Source organism: Erithacus rubecula, assembly GCF_903797595.1.
Source record: "Erithacus rubecula genome assembly, chromosome: 8".
Taxonomy (NCBI): domain Eukaryota; kingdom Metazoa; phylum Chordata; class Aves; order Passeriformes; family Muscicapidae; genus Erithacus; species Erithacus rubecula.
This window is the reverse complement of record NC_136659.1, coordinates 2,921,143-2,939,751: the sequence shown is the minus strand read 5'-3', so window position 1 is coordinate 2,939,751 and position 18,609 is coordinate 2,921,143. Positions and strand designations below refer to the sequence as shown.

Sequence of the window (18,609 nt, the reverse complement as noted above, 5' to 3'; positions counted from 1 at the left end):
ATGAGCAGGAAGCCTCAAAAGTTCCTTTTACTCACACTGACAAATCTGACTTGGTTTTGTTTTAACCAAGATATCTGGTACTGTTCCAAGCACCCAACCTATCACACCAGTCTTTTTCCACAGGAGTTTTATCTCAGATAAAACATGGAAACGCTGGTTTGCTTTGCAGTTTTCTAAACAGACAAGTGAATTGTATAGAGGAGCTTTGTTTGGGGCCTGTGTGCTCTGAGACTCTTTGAAGATGCTTTAAGTAAACACCACTTGCTGCTAGCTTATTACCTAGTCAAACAAAGAGATTTTGTGGTTTGAGGCTGTAGAATAGAAAGAATCAGCTGCTGTAAATACCAGTCAATGGATGAAGGAAGAAGCAATGCTCTTTATATTCATGATTGTCAGAAAGCAAAGCTGGGACTTGCAGAGTGTCTGTAAAATCTTCAGCACAGGTATAAGTGCAACCATCACATGGGGCAGTGGAACCTTTCCTGAAAAGTTAAATTCTGCTCAAGGGTTTCCCTGAAAAAGGACCAGTAAGAGTTTCTTGATGAATATTTAAGAGGAGCATCACTGTCTTAGACCTACTTGTGCATCCAGAATACCTTAAATTGAGAGCTGGGATAAAGCTTAAAGACACCATATAAATGGACAAAGAAGCACACAGAGCCAAATTCCTGCTTGGCAAAGTTCCTCCAGCATTAGACCATTTGGCAGACAATATTTAATAAAGCACTTGTATCCACACTTAAAATTTTACACCATTCATGTTCCCTGCTTCTCTTCCTGTCTATTGTTTTTCTTCAGTTGCTGTTGGAGTTACAGAGAAACGACCATTGTAGCACTCAAGGCACTTGTGTTATGAAAATGAGGTGTTGTGTGTTTGTCTGCTCTTGTTTGGGATGGGCTGGTCCTTTGCTGTGCAGAAATAATTCCAAAGGGCAGCAGTGGATGGAGTTAAGGCAGGTAATCTTTTCTCCTTTTCACCTAGGGATTAAAAAAAAAAAAAAATCAGCACTTGCTTCCTCTTCTTTGCCAGAAACTTAGAGATTATGGCTAAACATAATTTTTTTGAGGTAATGTTTTTCACAGGATAAAATGGGATATTGTTTTCTTTGGAACTCACTAGTTACAGAGTGAGATGTTTGGGATCTGTGGTGCAGATAGGAGATAATGTGCATTTATTTTTCCCAATCTTTTGCAGAGTGTAAGCCAGGGCTCTTGACCTTGCTGCTGCATGGCCAGGTGTCCCCAAGGGAACAGAACTGGATACCCTCCTCCTTCAAATTCAGGACCTGAGTTTTGTGGGGAAATCCCTCCAGCTGAGAGCAGAACACTAATAACTCTACTTTACATGCTGAGACATTTAAGTGCTATCTGTGGAGTGCTTTGGATGCAATGAAATGCTGTTTCCAGCTCTGCTGAGAGCCTGAGCAGCTGGAATATGGCAGAGAAATAGTTAGCCAGTGTTTGGGAAATCTCACTGGGGATGAGGATCCTCCCCAGCTCCACTCAAGGGGTGGCAGCAGCACTCACGCTGTCCTCAGAAGTGAAACACTTCACAGATGTCCATGAGGAAAATTGATCTGGGCTGCTTTATCCCATAGAGCTGAACAGGGTTAGGGAAGCTGTGCTCTCCTATTAGAAATTGTTTTGTTAGGGGATAGTTTGTGGTCCAAACAATCAGCTTTGAAAAAAGGCCACAGTGACCACAAAGTACCTGAGGCAGGTATTTTCCCAGAAAAAAGCTTTCGAGTTTCAAACTTGTCAGTTTTTTATTGGTGCATGTTCCTCTCCTCTTGGCTTGTTTTGAGCTCTGCAATATTCAGAGCTATGCCCTAATGTAGACCTGTGCTGTGCTCAGCACACCAGACTCTTGGTAAGGCATTAATCAGAAGAAAAAAATAGGGGCAAGAAAGAGCAAACTGGAGCTCATAAATATTTGGGTTTCAAGCATTATGGCTGCTCAGAGCTGAGGTTTTTAATTTATCCCATTGAGAGAAATGGATGCTGTACTACTTTTTTCAAGTATGAAGTATTTCCAAGTATTTCTCTTCTCCATCCCTCACTGATATTCATTTGCACTTTATTCCTCTTGTCCCTTCATCTCTGGGTGATAAGGAACCTTTCATTCTTTGTTTTTCAGATGGCATCTCAAGACTTGGACAGGATCAGATCAAATCTCTCTGAACCACCCTTGGCTGTGTTTAACAAAACAGGTCCTGCCCTGATGCCCATATTTCTCCAAGGAGCTCACCAGGCTGCAGAGCAGGTATTTGATTTCTTTTGATTTATTTTCTCTTTAATTGCAAGAGGGATCTGAGAAGTGCAAGCAGAGGTAGTGACAGGAGTTTTTTTTCTGATGTATTTTAATAAGAACTAAGAGCAGTTTGAAGAAATTTTGTTTGCATTTCTCCTGAAAGTCTGGAAGGATAGGACTGGTGGAGATTTTGTCAATAGAGGAACCATGTAAATAAAACTGATGAGTCAAGAGAGAAGTAAGTTTTAACCCAAGCCATTTGTGCCTTAGGAAAGCTGTGATATGAATCCCACCTGGGAGGTCTCCAGCAGCAGGAAAAAGGAATGACCTGGTAATTGGGGCTTCTGCTGATTTATTATCAGAGTGCCTGGGGGAGAGAGAAGGAGTTTGCAGTCACAGATTGACCCTGCTAAGGGCAGGGAGCCCTCACACAAATGTCCTGTCTTGCTGCAATCCCTCCAGTACTGCCTGCTGGGACACACTTGGATAGATGCTACTCCTTGCTGGCACTAGACCTTGCCACGGAGAGGTGTTTTTAGGAGAGGAAAAGCAAAATTCCAGGTTTGCTGGATGAGACAGGAGTAAGAAATCCATCCAGCCAAACCTTTTGCTACCCTGCAGCCCAAAAGACCAGTGCCACATCCCATACTTTTCCTTTGAGAGTGTTCTCATGATCCTTTGCTCATAGGCAGACCTGGTTGCTGTACCAGCTGCAGAGAGCCTCGTTGTTCCTTTCCCCACTGCTCCTTTTTGCCCTTGGTTCCCCCTTCCCCAGGAGGGGTGAGAAGCACAGGGCATCTGCCTGCCAGGAGTTTTGCTTCTCTGACAGAATCCTGCACTTTTTATTAAAGACAGGAAGTGTTTTCCAGGCTGGAGGTGACTCTAGGTCTGCTTGTCTCAGGCTTTCTAGTGACTCATCTGTCTGCAGTTGATACGAGGCTGTCTGATGGATTTTTTTTTTTTTTTTTTTAAAGCACAGACAGCATTATGTGTTGAGATATTGAGAGGCTAATTTCTGTTTTGACTGTTGTCATGCAGGCTTGCAAAGCCTAAGGTATGTGTCACTTTTAGGGGTAAACCACTCTCATTCAGGGATTTTATTAATAGCTTCTACGCTCATGAATGAAAAAAAAAAAAAAAAAAAAAAGGCAACTTGTTGAAATTGGAAAGAGTAGGAGGGAACTTCTCATTTTTTTCCGGTCTGCTGTGAATTTCAAAGGCTTTCCCCAGAAAGAGAGAGGCAAGCAGGCTGAGTTTCCTTCTTCCTGAATGGAGCCTCTGCTGATCACAGCAGATCTGACTCTGGCTGTGTTATGCTACAGAATATATTGAGCCTTATGAATGAAACCTGTTACACATTAACACACTAAATATACACCCACAACGTCTGGAGCCGTGTGGTAGTGACTTCAAAGCTCAGAATTTAGAACAAAAAAAAGCAGGGCTGTAGATTGTGTTTAAGTTCATAAAGGAGATAAAGGTAAGATGCAAATTTAAGCACGGAAGAAAAAAATTTAAAAGAATTGTCTGAGACAATTTCAAAGTATTTCTCTAGCCACTGAGTATTAACTCTAACTCCTGAAGTAAATGATACCAAACATGCCATTTCTTTTAGAGGCATCTGTTTCTTTTTGTTTTAACTGTATTTACATGCCCTGACCCTTCTGTGACTATTCTTCATCTTTCTGAATAAATGAAGCAGTTAAGTAATTTGAGTCGCATTTACAAAAAGTCTCCCAGGTTCAGGAGCTGTGCAGCTCCCAGATGAATGTTTTGTTAAGCCTTTCAAGGGTGGCCACATCTCATGTTCTTCATTGCTGACTTGGGGCATTTTCCACCAAACACAGCATCTCTGCAGAGGTGATGGGCTTGGAAGGGAGAGGATTTGAACAGGACTGTCTTTTGTCACCTGAGTGACCTCCAAGTTACAGCTGGAGGGGACATCTGCTGAAGGAGAAGAGGCTGGGAGATGGAATAAAGCTTCAGCTCTGCTGCAGCTGGTCCTGATCCAACCCAGTGAGAGGTTGCCTCCAATCCAGTGGGCTGCAAATGACACCTGGAGTCCTTGGTCCCTTAGTGCATCGCCAAGAGATTGATAACTCTGTGTCAGGGGGACAGAGGAGATGAGTTAGCTGGTGTTCTGTGTTTACAGAGCTGCAGGAACAGGCAGACAGGACTGCCTGAGCCATTCACCTACCAACATACTGGAGGGTAAACAAAGCATGGGAAAACAGGGAAACAGCTGAAACAGTGGAGGAACCCCCCAGAGAGCCTTTCAGTTCAATGAGAGTGTGTTGCATTCCTCCCTCAAAACAGAAGCCCCTGAGACTGAAGCAACAGGAGAAAGCAGAGTCCTGCTCTGAAAGTCTTAGGAAAAGAGGTGGAGGGGCCAGGTTATCCCTCTGGAATTTTTATTGACTCCAGCTGCTTTTCTCCAGGCTGATTCACCTCTGTCTCTAAGGAAACACAGGGAAGAAATGACGTTTCAAGCAATCTGGAGGGACTCACAACGTGCCTTCAGGGCACTGGGTGTATAAACAGAAGAATGTGAGATCAATTACCTGTGCTGTTTAGGTTGGCCATTCCCTCCCCTTCCTTTGCTGACCTGTAACAGAACTTGTATTGAGGTGATTCATGCCCCCAAATTCTCTTGGTTTCTATGGAATACTTTGCAAACAGCACAGACATGACATAACCAAATCATGTGTGCATGCACTGAGGGTTATCAAGGAGCTGGTCATGGGCTGCCATGAAGTTTTCATTGTGTTTTCATTCACGTTTGTTAATTTGCAGTAATTAAGAGGATAAACATTTGCAAGTGTACTTTGGGCAGTGATTCATGGTACCATTGAAGAATGATAGAAGGGTTTGGATTCAAAGGGACTTTTAAAGGTCATCTAGTCTAACCCCCCTGCAATGAAATGAGTGGGACACATGAAGAATATATAGAATAGAAAAGAGATTATTTTTCTGAGGGACTTTTAGAATGCCTTTCACTCAGGTGCTGTGAACAGGCACAATGAAAGCACCTGGTTTCTTCACAAACACAACTGCTAACAGTATATATTTTAACAAAACAAAGACCAGAAATTCTGACAAATCAGTGTCATCCTGTTTGTTTTGACAGCAATTTTGGCTTAAACCATCTACAGCCTTAGCTGCATTTTTCTTGACCTAACTAATCGGTCATAAATTCTCCAGTTTCACCCAACTCTATTTACACACCCTCCTCTATGAGTAGATTATGTGACAGAAGACTCCAGAAGCCCAGAGCACTTACAAACAACTTTAGGTTTATTGTTAAAAAACAATGAAGAAATTATCAGCACCAGAACAGAGCACTCAAGGTCTTGAGTCAACATGTTCACCAGATTTGTTGGTCTCAAGTACATCTTTAGTCCAGACAGCCTTCATTGTCTTTCAGTCAAATACATGTGCTTTTCCAGCTCACAGGAAAATCTGCTCAGGAATTATGCAAAGTGCAGCTTGTTCTCCTCACCAGAAAACAGGGATGGGCTTATGGGGTATTAAGTAATTCCTATACAAGGCTGGACCAGGGCAAAACAAAAGTCAAAGGAAGGATTGTAAAGGAGTCCCCAGGCCCACTCAGGTCTGTAATTGCTGTAATTACTGTCCCTGCTGGGGTCCATCCCCGTGGCACCTACAGGAGCTGGTGGAAAGAGGAGCTATTTGTCTCTGCATTGAGCTCCTGTTAATGGTTACCTGAAAGCAAACTTGCACCTGCTCAATGGCACATTGTCCTGTAGCCCACCTGGAGTGGAGGGCAGGTGACCCTTTATGCCTGGCTGGTGGAGACCTAGAGCTGGGAGTTGTCTCAGCTGCTGGACAGAAAAATGCACATGCAAACCCTTTTAGAATTTCTCAGTTCCTACTCTGTCAATGGGATCATTGAGGAGGCCCAAAGGCTAAGGGAATTTCCATTCCATAAAACTGATTTTCCACTTTCAGGGAGCATGTGGATGCATTTGTTTTAATTCAAAAGCAATACCACTGCTCTTTGCACCGTGGAGTTGTGAGGGTATCTTGCTCTGTGAGGGTGAACCAGGTGATTATGGGAGCTGAAGTCACAGAATATCAACTTCTCAAGCTGTTCTTCTATCTTCTAACTGCTCTATCCTGACTTTATGACAGGTCTCATCCTCAATCACAGGTGGCCTCAAGGTAAATTCACAGGGTCAAGACCAGCTCCCCTCCCACTGATGATTTGATGGCTTCTGCTCAGCAGCTGGAGCCACAACCTTCAGTCTGACCATTATAAGGTCAATAAACACTTTTGGGCTGAGCAGTTTGGCCCCAGGTTACTGGGAGGGAGCAGGTGGCTACAAAGGACATGAGAAAGGAGCCTGTTGTGGCTCAGCTGTGCCCTGATCTTGGGGTCCTGCTTTGCAAAGCACAGGTCAAATCACTGGCCACAACCTAAATGTCATTGGGCAGTGGCACTGGGGAGCTCAGTTTCATCTCTGTCTCTCCCAGAGCACAGCTGCAGATCCTGTGCTGCACCATGCTGCTTTTGCATGAATTCTAATTTCTTACATTAGAAAAATTATCTATAAAAGCAGAAGAAAAACTCCCTCCAGCAAATAGTCCCAGTTAAGTTAAACAAACATGTAAATTTATGGTAAGTTCTATGAACTACTGAGAAATGTCTACTAAGGCCCATAAATGTGCTGGCTTTTAGTCTCTGGCTTAATTATCCTGTGCTGATTTGCTGAGTGCTTCCAATGTGCAAAAAAAAAAAAAAAAAATCAGAGCTGGATATAACAGCTGCTCATGTGCTACAAAGATTCATCCTTTTGGGAAAGGATATATATTTAATATTTCTGAGCAGTCTGGCCTGTGTTGATAGCTGGCTTTCATTTATTTGGTGGGATCCTATAATTCCTTCAGATCAAATCTGACACTGAGCAAAGTGTGAGCTCTTCTGTAGATGTGAAATTGTAAACAAAATTGCAGTGCTGCTAATTTTTGATTAAACCCAACTCCTCCTTGAATACTAGCTCTTTATAGCAGGGTAGGAAAGTAAAGCTGGTTCACCATTAATCCCAAAAGAAATCTAAAAACTTATATTTTTTTCTATCAAACTGTGTATTTTAAAGCCTGGTTTAATTTCCCTTTTTCTTTTTTTTTTTTTTTCTTTTTTTTTTTTCCCCTCTTTAATTTGTATCTTTGAGAAGTACCAACTTTTCTGGTTTTATTGTACTTTCTCACAACTCCCCCTCTGGAGATTTAAGAATCTGAGATATTTATAAGCTCAAATACTCTGATTTTATTGGTCCTCCAAAGGCTCCATGTTTGGCTCAACCTTACAGCCTGCTCATGTCCTTCTCCATGGTTTAAACAAGGCTGTTAAAGAAACCAAACCTCTAAGGACAAAATCCCCCAAAAGGTCATTTATCAGACATTTGGCAGACTAAGTAGCAGCTCTGATAATGCTTCTGATGGGCTGAATGAAAGATCTATAATCCTTTCCTATAGCAAATGCAGGCAGATCTGGATCTATTCCCTCCTAGCAACCAATAATTTGACATAAATTACACAGTAACTGCTTAGCACTGCTGGGAGGGTGGTGGTGGGTTTTTTTTCTTTGCCCTCAAGATGAACTTCATTTGCAGCAGGGCTGCCAAATCCATTTCATTGTAAAGAAATTTGCTTTCTAAACTAGATACCCCCAGGGATGGAGATTGTGTGGAAACGAAGCCAAATCCAATTGCTTGGCTATCTGTGCTGGTTGGATGTAAGTTAGCAAACAGCATCACTCTTTGCATGTCCTATTTACTGATCCCTTTGCTGGCTCCAGGCTGCATTCCTGGAAGCCTGTCAAGCTGTTAAAACACCTGGAGCCTCTTGGAGACACCTTAAGGTGTCCTGTTTCCTCTTGGGGGTGTCTCTCTGGAGGGGGAATTCCATTCCCCAGTTCTGGGTGTCACTTGTGATGTGGTCCCAAGGCTTTGCTGGCTGAAGCTGTGACTTGGGGATGTTTTCACTCCTCTTTATGTGGCTATCTGATGGAAATCACACTCTCTCCCTAAGGAAACCTCAGAAATCGTGTCAAAGTTGTACCTTGCTGCCTGTGGACTCAACCTTCTTTTTTTTCCAAAAATGCTGCTTCACTTGCAGGATGGGAGGATGGGTTTGCTGCTGGCTTTGAACCCATGGGATCCAAATTCCAAGGAATCTAGGGTGCTACTCTATTATAGATAAACCCTTTGCTCTCTGAGTGCTGCTTGTCCCTATTGTCTTTCTTTAGATCATGGCACCAGGGTACAAGATGGTCTTTTCTACCTTCCAAAATCCTCCTTTTCCAGCCTCTCCACTATCACTATCAACTTCCAACTTAACCACACTAGAAAGTGCAAGTCTAGAGCTCAAAATCCCCTAAAATCACAGCCCAAAAGGGGAAAAATATGTTCTCTCAGCCAATCAGAGTGAGGATTGAAGAATGAGTCACATCTGATGTATTTAAATATATATGACCTACTCCTGTAATGTAAAACATGGCCACAGCTCGCTGTTCTAATACAGTGGAAATTCCATATTTATTCTCATGAAGCCTATCTGTTATGTTATCCAATTGAGTTACTTAGAAACAGCAATTGCTCCAGTGTTTTAACAGGGTACTTGTAACCAAACTTTCCTCTGTGAATTCACTGTAGGCTTGTCTTGACAATCCATGAAGATGATGTAACCAGAAAACAGTCCATTAATCTTATCTGAAGCTTTAAATTCCAAGGTGCAATAAATCAAGTTTAAATGAGTTTCCACTGAACAAAAGTAGAGGGGTTTTATGGAAAACTTTCATTTTAAGTGAGGGTTTCTTTTACTGCATGTTATTATATAATTCTTCAAACAGCAGCTAGTTATGCTAAAAGGGGAAGGCACTAATTAATTTTTTTACTTCTGCATCCTTATAGGATGCTTTGTTTAAGAGATGCAGAAGGTGCTGAAACACAAAAAGAAAAAAAAAAAAAAAAAAGAAAAAAAAGAAGAGGAAGGGGTGAATTTAGCATCATGTTCTTGTGGGCAATACATGCAGAATTTATTCCTTCATGGCCATGGATAAGGCTGATCTGGTGACTCTGCAGAAGTTTTTGGCAGTGTCTCCCTGTCTGTACATGAGTTCATGTTCCCCCAAGCCTCCTCCCTGTTCTCCCAGCTGTCCTGACATGGATGGCTGTGCAGACAATGTGAGCAGAGACAGAGAGAAAAGGGGAGCTCTGAAAAGCTGGGGCTCTGCACAAAAACAGTGCTCTGGCTTTTAGCAAAGTTTCCTTACAGCTTCTCCCTACCTGCCAGCTCCTGCCTGCTGTAGGATACAGAGGCTCTAGGATTACTAATGCCTGCACCAGAGCCTCTAGTCAAAGTCCCATCAGAACTGCAAAAGAAACAGGAGGCCCTGCAAGGGGAAGCACAGAAGGGAGGGGGGGAAAGTGCTTTTAATTATTTGAGATTTTTTTTTAATGCAGAATCTGTGAGCACAAGCAGTGTGGAAGCAGGGCTTGGCTGCCTGACCCAAAGATGCCTGGAGCAGGTCTCTTGGCTTCAGGGTGCCTTTAATTCTTCAGGAGTTTTTTAAGAAATTCCCCAAACCATCTTCAAAAGCCAGAGCTACATCTTGGTGTTTCAGTTCCTTTTTCTCATGAAGTCCATTTTCAGAATGACCTTGGGCAGGGTGGGGAAGAGAAGAATTCAGTAAAGCCAAGCAGGGTCATTTTGTCTGGAGCTGTTGGGAAATAGCTGTTCTAATGCTGGAGAGCCCTTGGATGGTGGCAAAGGAGCAGCAGCCTTTTCCCCTGGGTCAGCTGGAGCAGAATGTTCCCAGGAAAGAGGAAGGAAGCTCTCCTGCCTGAGTGGCCTGTCTGGGATGTACAAAGCTGCTTGGTGACCTTTTCATGCCTGAATTTTCCTGTGCAAAGTGCAGAAACCAATGTTTGCTCACCTCACAGGGTTGCAAGGAGAATAAATCAACACAGTTCGGGAGATGCCCAGATGCCATCAGCACCAGGGAAGTGTTTTTGGAAGTGCTGCCAGCCAGGAGCCCTTTCATGGGATGTGATTCTGCCATGCCTGGCACAGGGGGGCAAGAAGCACACAGGGATTATGGGCAGCTGCCTCTATTATTTGGACAAATTTCTCTTGCACTGTGGGTACAGCTGTGACTGTCTGAAGGTTCCACTTACCTGTGTTATCCATTTCCAGCAGTCATTTTGTGTTTCCATGAGTAACTTTTTACCTGCTTGGCTTCTGCATATTTGTGTTTTATACAAGGAATGAAGGGAGGGGAGGGCTCCTTTGCTATGGAGGCCAATATTCCCAATAGCCACCTATCCCAAATCTCTCTGAGTGGGTTTAGTTCTGGTGGCAGGGCCAGGTGAGCCACAAGAGAATCAGTGGAGCTGCCAAAGCTTCTTGCTCAAGCACAGAGCTCCTTTTCCCACCTCCATGTGGCTGAGCTTGTGTGTGTGCCCACCCCAATGCTCACCAGGAGCTGGGCTCTCCTCCTCTTCCCACTCTCCAGGATTTCTGTGGAGACCTGTGTGGAGCCTGGTGAAATAACAGGAAATGCTTCTGACCATTCTCAAGAGTTTGTGAGCAAGGAAAACCAAACAAGTACTTTAGCCTAATAAATGTCTTGAGTCACTTTTCTCTGCATGGAGCAAATAAAGGGCATTGCTGGAGCAAAACGAGGGCATTTTCCTTTCTGTCAGGTTGATGCTACCTGAGCAGGCATGGAGTACAAAGACAAGACCATGAAATATACAGAAGTCTTCTTCTCCACAAAATCCAGGTGAAATCAGCGGAGTTTCTTACCAGTTTAAGCAGGAATCTGTGTCTGAGTGACCAGTGTGTTTTGCAGAGTGACAGCAGGGAAAAGGAATTGTGTTATCACATTCTTCCTGCACTCAGGAGATTAAACACGAGTTTGAAGGAGACATTGTAGTCTCCTTCTTAGGAGAGACTCAAAAGCTGCTTGGACACAAATTTCTTGAGCAGAGAGTTTGGATTAGATGACCTCCATTCCAACATTGCCCATTCTGGCAGAATCACAGATCATGTTTTTCCATAAGCTAAAATATTTGTTCTTGAAAATTATGTCCCAGGTCAGTCACAAACTATTGAACCTGGTGGTGGTGGCTTAGGAAGAAAAGAAAGTTATTTCCCACCCACAAAGAAGTTATAACAGAGGTTCACTGTCTTGGTGGTGGAAGAAGTGAAGATATACAAGTAAATGAGTCCTTTCTGGCCTTAGGAAAATATTTGAAGCCACAAATTTTCCCTGGCCTGAACAAAGCTCTTGCTGAACTGAGAAAGAGCTGAAGCACACAAAAGTTGGCTGCAGCACACCTTGCAGTAAGTAGATTTAATAAGAACAGCATGAAAGGGAAATGTTTGCTGATGAAATGTGACCTAGGTGTGGAGAGCTCTCCAGCAGGGGAACAGTTCAGCTGCCTCCCTTACCAGGTGATCCTTTGACTTAAAACCATATCAGTGAGCTTCTTCTCCCTCCCAGAAAGCATTTTGAGTCAGCTGGAGAAACAATAGGTTTGCTAGTAGGGGTTCTTTAGAGCTAACTAAAGGTATATGCAAAGGCATGCCTTCCTTTACAAGGTATTTAGTGACAGGATCTACTAAATTCAGCAGAGGAGTTCTCTTGGGAAGTCTAGATTTCCACAACAAGGAATTCACCTCCTTTTCCTACCTCTAGGACAACTGGTTTTTGTCATTCCTTCGTTTCTGCTGGCACTGTTGCTTTTTCCTTTACTAATACAGTGTTTTCCAACAGTAATACTTCAGGATAGACCAACAGATCCAAAACCATTGTGTTTGCTTTTCTTTTGAGTCCTTATCAAGGCTGGGAACTTTTCTATTAAGGTCCCTTCATATTTAATTTCCCCTTCCCCCCTTGTAAACGCTTCCCTGATTTATTCCCTTTTATTCACAAGTGAGAATTCCACAGTGCCCATTTCCCACTAGCAGCAAGGAGAGGTCAAGGAGGGAATCAAGGCACACCTAGATGGTCTTGCAGCATCAGCAAGAGGCTCAGTGAGTCAGCCTTGAGTCATGAACAGCAGCACCAAGCTGGCTAAGGAAGCTTCACTTATCGACCTCTGAGTGGGAGAGGTTTGCACAGCCTTGAGTAAATATCCAGACACCCAGCACCCACCAACTCTGAGCTCAAAACCATGTCCTGGAATAAAGATTGGAGCCTGTGTTCCAAATGTAAGGGCAAGGCAAGCATCAGATTCAGGTAAAGCTCACTTTGTTCTTTTGAACATAATGGTGAAGTTCAGGGCATGTATAGAAAGATGAGTGGGCTTTTTGATTCCAGCTTCATAAAATTCTGCAGGAATTTTATGCCCCTTTAGGACCTTCTCTGAATGCTGTTAGGTTTCTGAGGCCCTTAGGCCATTGCATCCTTGCATTTAATGGAAAAGAGCACAGGGAGTGCAATGAATGAATGCAGATTCTCTCACACTGAATTTATAGAATCTTGCACATTTTTTCCCATATTATAAGAACCTCCCCATCTCCCAGGTTCCCTTACAACAATCCACAGAAATCCCACAACCTCAAAAAAGATATCAACTCTCTTCCCAGGACAGGAAAAGCAGCATTTACCCATCCATGTATATTCATTTTCAGGATGAAATATGATGAGAAGGTCATCAAGTGTCAATTGGTTCTTCAATGGCTTTGAGAAGCACAGGGTGGCCACAAGCCCAGGGCAGTGCTGTCCCCTGTGCTGGGCACTGCTGAGGCACCTCAAACCTGTGCCCAGTTTTGGGCTTCTTGTGACCAGAAAGACATTTAGGGGCTGGAGCATGTTCAGGGAAGGGAATGGAAATAGGGAAGGGGCTGGAGCCCCAGGAGGGGCTGAGGGAGCTGGAAAGGGGCTCAGCCTGGATCAAAGGAGGCTCAGGGGAGACATTTGGCTCTGCACAACTCCTGACAGGAGGGGACAGTCAGGAGTGGGTCAGGCTCTGCTCCCAAGAATAGGGACAAGAGAGAAAACAGCCTCAAGTTGTGCCAGGAGAGGTTCAGGTTGGATATGAGGAAAATTTTCTTGGTTGGAAAGTTGTTCCTGTAGCTCAGGGAAGAGCAGGAGATCCATTATCCATTATCATGAGCTGTGGGTGCCATTTCATGCTGCACACAAGTGCAGAGCTGCAAATTCTGGCACTGAGCTTGGAGAAAGCAGAGATTTGTGTCTGAGCTCCCTGTGAGGGTGCAGGTGGAGGGGGTCTTGCTTTTGGTCTTGTGCTGCACCAGGGCCTGTAGTGAGCATTGCTTGGACAGCCACAGCCTCTGGGGGAGAGCAGTAGCAGGAATGGTGTAGCTCCTTTCCTTCTGCATTTTCCCTGTATTCATTTTTTTTTTTCTCTCATTAACCTTGGAGAGGGTCTAGAGAAGGAGAGCCAGTGGGACCAATCTCCCTTATGAGACTTTCAGTGATTGTGCCCACCCTAACAGGCTATGAAACCCCAGCTTCTGGCATGAGAAGTTGGTGGTGGGATGCCAGGTCTTGGGCATATCATAGTCCAGGTGAACTGACTGGGGCACTGTCTTGCTCCAGTGAGAAAAATCCATGGATGTCTAGCATAGTGGAAAATTACAGAGTGTAAACAAAATTGTCAGGAGGACAGAAACCTCTCCTTGCTGCAGGGCCAGGAAACCTCAAGGTTTGGAGGGAGCTGTGCTGGTGATTCAGGGGGTGGTATTCTTCCCTTTGAGTCAGAGCTGCCTGTGACCACATCTAAAATACAGCTCCTCTGACAGCACCATGCCCACCAGCACTGGATTTTTCTTGGAAAACTCCCATCTAGGAAGAGTTCAGCCTTGACCAAGGTAGCTGATGAAAGCTAGCAGAATCACAGCAAAGGCTTTGTAGCTTTGCTTGAGCAAGCAGAGGAGTTTAGATGTACTAGATGAGATCCTCTGTCAGTGAAACTCAGCATGACTGGCTGGATTGCAACTGCAAACATCCATGGCTCAGCTCTGCCCAGAGAATGGGAGACAGGAGCAGAGCTGGTAATCCCAATAGCTGCAGGAAAGGTCCCTTCTAGAACCAACAAATGAGGGAGACCTTTCATGCAGCAAGGCTTTAATGTTTCCTTACAGATGAAGAACCTCTTAAAAAGGCAGCTCATGTGGGAATGTGTGAGATAGAGCCTAAGGAAACACATTGAATAATAACATCCCATGATTCCTTGATACTAGAATGGTGAAATGGCAAACAAATGAGGAGTGTCTTCCCATAAAAGTGAATACACCAAAAATATTTGGGCTGGCTCTGCTAATTAATGCTTCATAAAGCAGATGTAGTTTCAATGGGTGTCTGTGGTGTGGAAGATAAATTTTGGTTAAGTGTTTCCCTGGATTAGTTTCAGATTGTAGAAACCATAAGAAATTCTGGAGCTGTAATAGCACTTAAACCTGTCTTATTCCATATTAGCCAGAGCTGCTAAAATAAAGGGACTTATGCACTTGTTGGCTTGCATACTTAAATAAAACCCTTGAACTTGGTAGCACTACCTTTGGGTGGCACTTGACTTCAGTCACATACTCATGTTCGTGTGGATTTACATAGAAATGAGGGGAAGGAAGGAGAGGGAGGCAGAAGGGGAATTAACACTGCCTTTGGATTACAATTTACTTCCTCCTGCACGACCAAAGCCCCCTGGTGACACCTGAGCAGAATCTGCAGTGTTAGTTTGCACTGGGCCACTCTGTAAACACTTCCCAGAGCTGATGATCCCTGGCTGAGGAACAGGGACCCTTCTGCAGTCCCAGTCTGAATTCAGAGTGAACACTCTGACTCTGAAGGAGGAGAAGCAACTCAGCAGACTCATCCAGCCACTGAATTTCCAAAGCTCCAGTGACAGATGTGGTGATGGTCAGAGCAGGCTCAGCTATACAAATGTGGGAGCATGCTGAAATAGAGAATAGTTTGCTCTTTCTCTGCTGACAGCTTTTGACAGAAACCATTTCTCTTATTCCCAGATCCACCCGTGAAGGTTATGAGCTCAGAAATGAGGCCTGCAGCCAAACCATTCTTGGTATTGGTTTTGCTAAAGCAAACAAAAAACAAGTGATGAGGTCTGTTCATCTGTTTTAACCCATTTCTAATTATAGCTGTTTTCTCAATCCAATCAATTCCTTCTGTTGCTCTGGTGGGATCCCTTAGGTGGACAGCAGGAGCCAATGACTCTGGCTGAGCCCAAATCCAAGGAACCTGTATTTCTCTCTGTGTTGTGAAGCAGTGGTGGCTCCCAGCTGGACAGTAGCAGTGGGATCAGGGGCTCAAATTCCTTCCTTAGTCCATGTCACTGAGGCAGTACCTTTGCTTAAGCTGGTCAGAATCAGAGAATCCCAGAATGGTTTGGGTTGGAAGGGACCTTAAAGCCCATCCAGTGCCACCCCCTGCCATGGGCAGGGACACCTTCCACTGTCCCAAGTTGCTCCAAGCCCTGTCCAACCTGACCTGGGACACTTCCAGGGATCCAGGGGCAGCCAGACCTGCTTTGGGCACCCTTTCTTCCCAACATCCCACCTAACTCTGCCCTCTGTTAGTTTGAAGCCATTCCTCCTTGTCCTGTGACACCAGGCTCTTGCATTTCCATTTTCCTTGTTGGCTCCTTCAGACACTTTAGGGAAGGGACTGAGTAATGCCGAGAGGGAGAAGGAGCCCTGTTGGAGGAGCAGGCAGAGGAAGAGGGAACTCTCAAATCAAGGAGAGCAGCTCACCTTGCAGGTAGAGCACATAGGTGTCATTGTGCTGCATGTGCTCAGTGAGGGGGGTTTTATGGACAGATGGAAAGTATTGTCTGCAAGCTGCTGTCCACAGCTTCCCTGTGAGTCAGTGCAGAGGCAGCTGGATAATCCAAGTATTTTGGGAAGCTGGGCTACTTATTCTGGTAATACTCAAATTCTAGGAGGGAAAAATTCAGTGGAACAGAGAGAATAAATGTTTTAACTTGCTAATAATGATTTTTGTTATAATTATTTATAATTATGATATATTTTTATTAAATCTAGTCAAAACATCAGAAAAAAGAAAAAAAAAATCAAATATTTGCATGAATTGAATAAACACTTTTTGGCTAAATGGTTCAGATTTCCTAGCATTGACTGAAAGCAAAACCAGACATGGTCAAGCATTCTTTTGAGTTTGTCCTTTAATGACAAATATATTGTGACAATAATATCTGACCAGGTCTATTTTCTTGCTGATGCCCTGTGCAGCAGACAGCAACTCTTTCTGTTGTTTTCCCTTAAGTTAAAAATTAAGCTTCTGGGCAGGATCCTGCTTTTGTGGACACAGACAACCTGATCCCTGTAACTTGCTTGAGCAGAGCAGCCAATTCCACCATAAATAATTGGCAGAAATGTCTGTAGTTTGTTTGGGTTCCGTGAAGTATTTTTGTGTTTGGGTTGTACTTTTTTTCCCTGAAAACATCCTTTTTTTTTTTTTTTTTCCTTAGTAATTATGCTATAAGCATTTAACTGGGTAAGCAGTGCCAATGAAAACCCTTCCAAAATATCCATTTCCATGGTCATCCTGCCGGCAGGACTTAAACTTAATGACTCATGTGAATCTGTGTTCCTGTCTCTCAGCGGGAGCTCCATAAATCCTAAAAATCCATAAATCCTAGAGGAGTAGCTGCTGCTGGATGGCTCCAGGGAAAGATGGAGGAAATGAGCTCCTGGCAGATGGAGGGCACACAAGCCACAAGGCTGCAGGGTGCTGAGTGCTCCTCCAGCTGTTGGCCACATCTGCAGCTGGAGGCACTGCATGCTCTCTGCCACCCTTGAGTTTGCACTGGCAGGAATGAGCTGGAGTCTCTTTGGGAAGGACACACAGCAGAATGCCTGAGGCCTCCCACTCCCTTCCAGTAACACCCTTTAGTTTGTGAGGGTTTTGGTGTTCTCTGTGTTGTTAGGTCTGCCTAAAGGTTGTGGTGAGCATGGAAAGGATGTGCTGTGGATTTTAGCTGGGCTAACCACCTCTGCTGGGCTTCTCTGGGATTTGTGGGCAGTGATCTCAGTGCCCCAGCTGCTCTACAATCCTGCTCTCAAAGCAGTGTCAAGGGAGTGATTTATTGAGTGCAGCTTCTCTCAGGAATGATGACATTTACACAAAGCATCAGCAAGAAGCTAAAATGCTGCTGGGGTCCCAGTTTGTGGAGCACAGGAATTCTTTATGCAAGGACATGGTTTATGCTGTCCGTGTGTTACAAGGGGCAGCAGATGAAGTCAGCCAGACACAGAAGCCCAACCAACAGTGGGAGCATGACTAACGTGTCTGCCATCAGCAGGCTGCCATCATTTATTCCTGTCAGAGCTGAGGCAGCTGCACTGCTGGAGGAGGGAGTTGTGTCCTCCTCACATCCTCATCCCACTGGGGAGATGGGAAGGATCCCCTGGGAGACAAAGGTACTCACAATGTCCAAGTGCTCAGGTCACCCTTAGTTATAAGATGGCCCAAGAAGCTTTTGAAAATTATTTTAATACAATATCTTCAAGTCCTGTGGTGATCAACCTCATTGTTCAGCAGCAGCATGCCATTTATCCACTGTGTGTCAATTTAACTCTCCTTTCAAAAAGAAAAAACTCTTCCTCCCTTCCTTCCCTAAATACGTCCCCAAAGAGAAGCAGAGTGACTCTCCCTTTAATATGAGACATCTGGTCTCTGGGATCTACAACAAAATCAAAGAAAGCATGAAAAAAAATGGGTGGAAAAACATCCCAGCTTTTATTTTCATGTTCCACAGAAATGCCTCCCACAGAGCTGCATGAGAAAAGTGAGACAAGAGCTGATAAACAGCCCACAGACCAGCAATTCATCCCTCCATTTCCCTTCTGCCTTACAATATTCCTTGCACCTCTCCAAACCATCATCTGCTTAGCTGAGGTGGAATATTGGTTTCATCCCATGCTAAGGATCCTTCAGTGGTAACTCAGATAACTTTGCACCATGTGCAGAAGTTCTCTGGCCTCCCAGCTCATTGGCCGAAGAATCAGACTTTGAAAAAAGTCAATGTTGCTTGTTTAACCAAAAGATTGTGGACTGTGAAAAAATATCCATGGACAACTTTTACCTTTAAGATGAGCACTGAAGAAATCTAGAAGTGCTTCTGATTTGCAACCCAAACCACTTCAGATTTTTTATCTGGAAACAATGCAAATTCATGGGATTCTAACACACTTGCCTTCTAGCACCAAGCACATTCCCTGGATATCTTCCCAACCTGTCTTTTCTTGGGGTAGGATGCAGAGTGTCCCTGAGTGCAGTGATTTCAGTTCTAGCTGAAGTAGCCAAGTTTATAGATTTCTGCCCC

General features: G+C 44.1%; 1 protein-coding gene across 1 annotated transcript in view; it reads right to left on the bottom strand.

Moving 5' to 3' along the window:
• Nucleotides 1-15,532: 15,532 nt before the first annotated feature.
• Nucleotides 15,533-18,609, bottom strand: part of LRRFIP1 (LRR binding FLII interacting protein 1) — a 278,630-nt gene continuing 275,553 nt past the window's right edge. Inside the window, exon 27 of the mRNA XM_079311117.1 lies at nucleotides 15,533-15,546. Within this exon, the coding sequence (XP_079167243.1) occupies nucleotides 15,545-15,546 (2 nt within the window). The 3' untranslated portion in view covers nucleotides 15,533-15,544. The remainder of the gene's footprint in view (nucleotides 15,547-18,609) is intronic.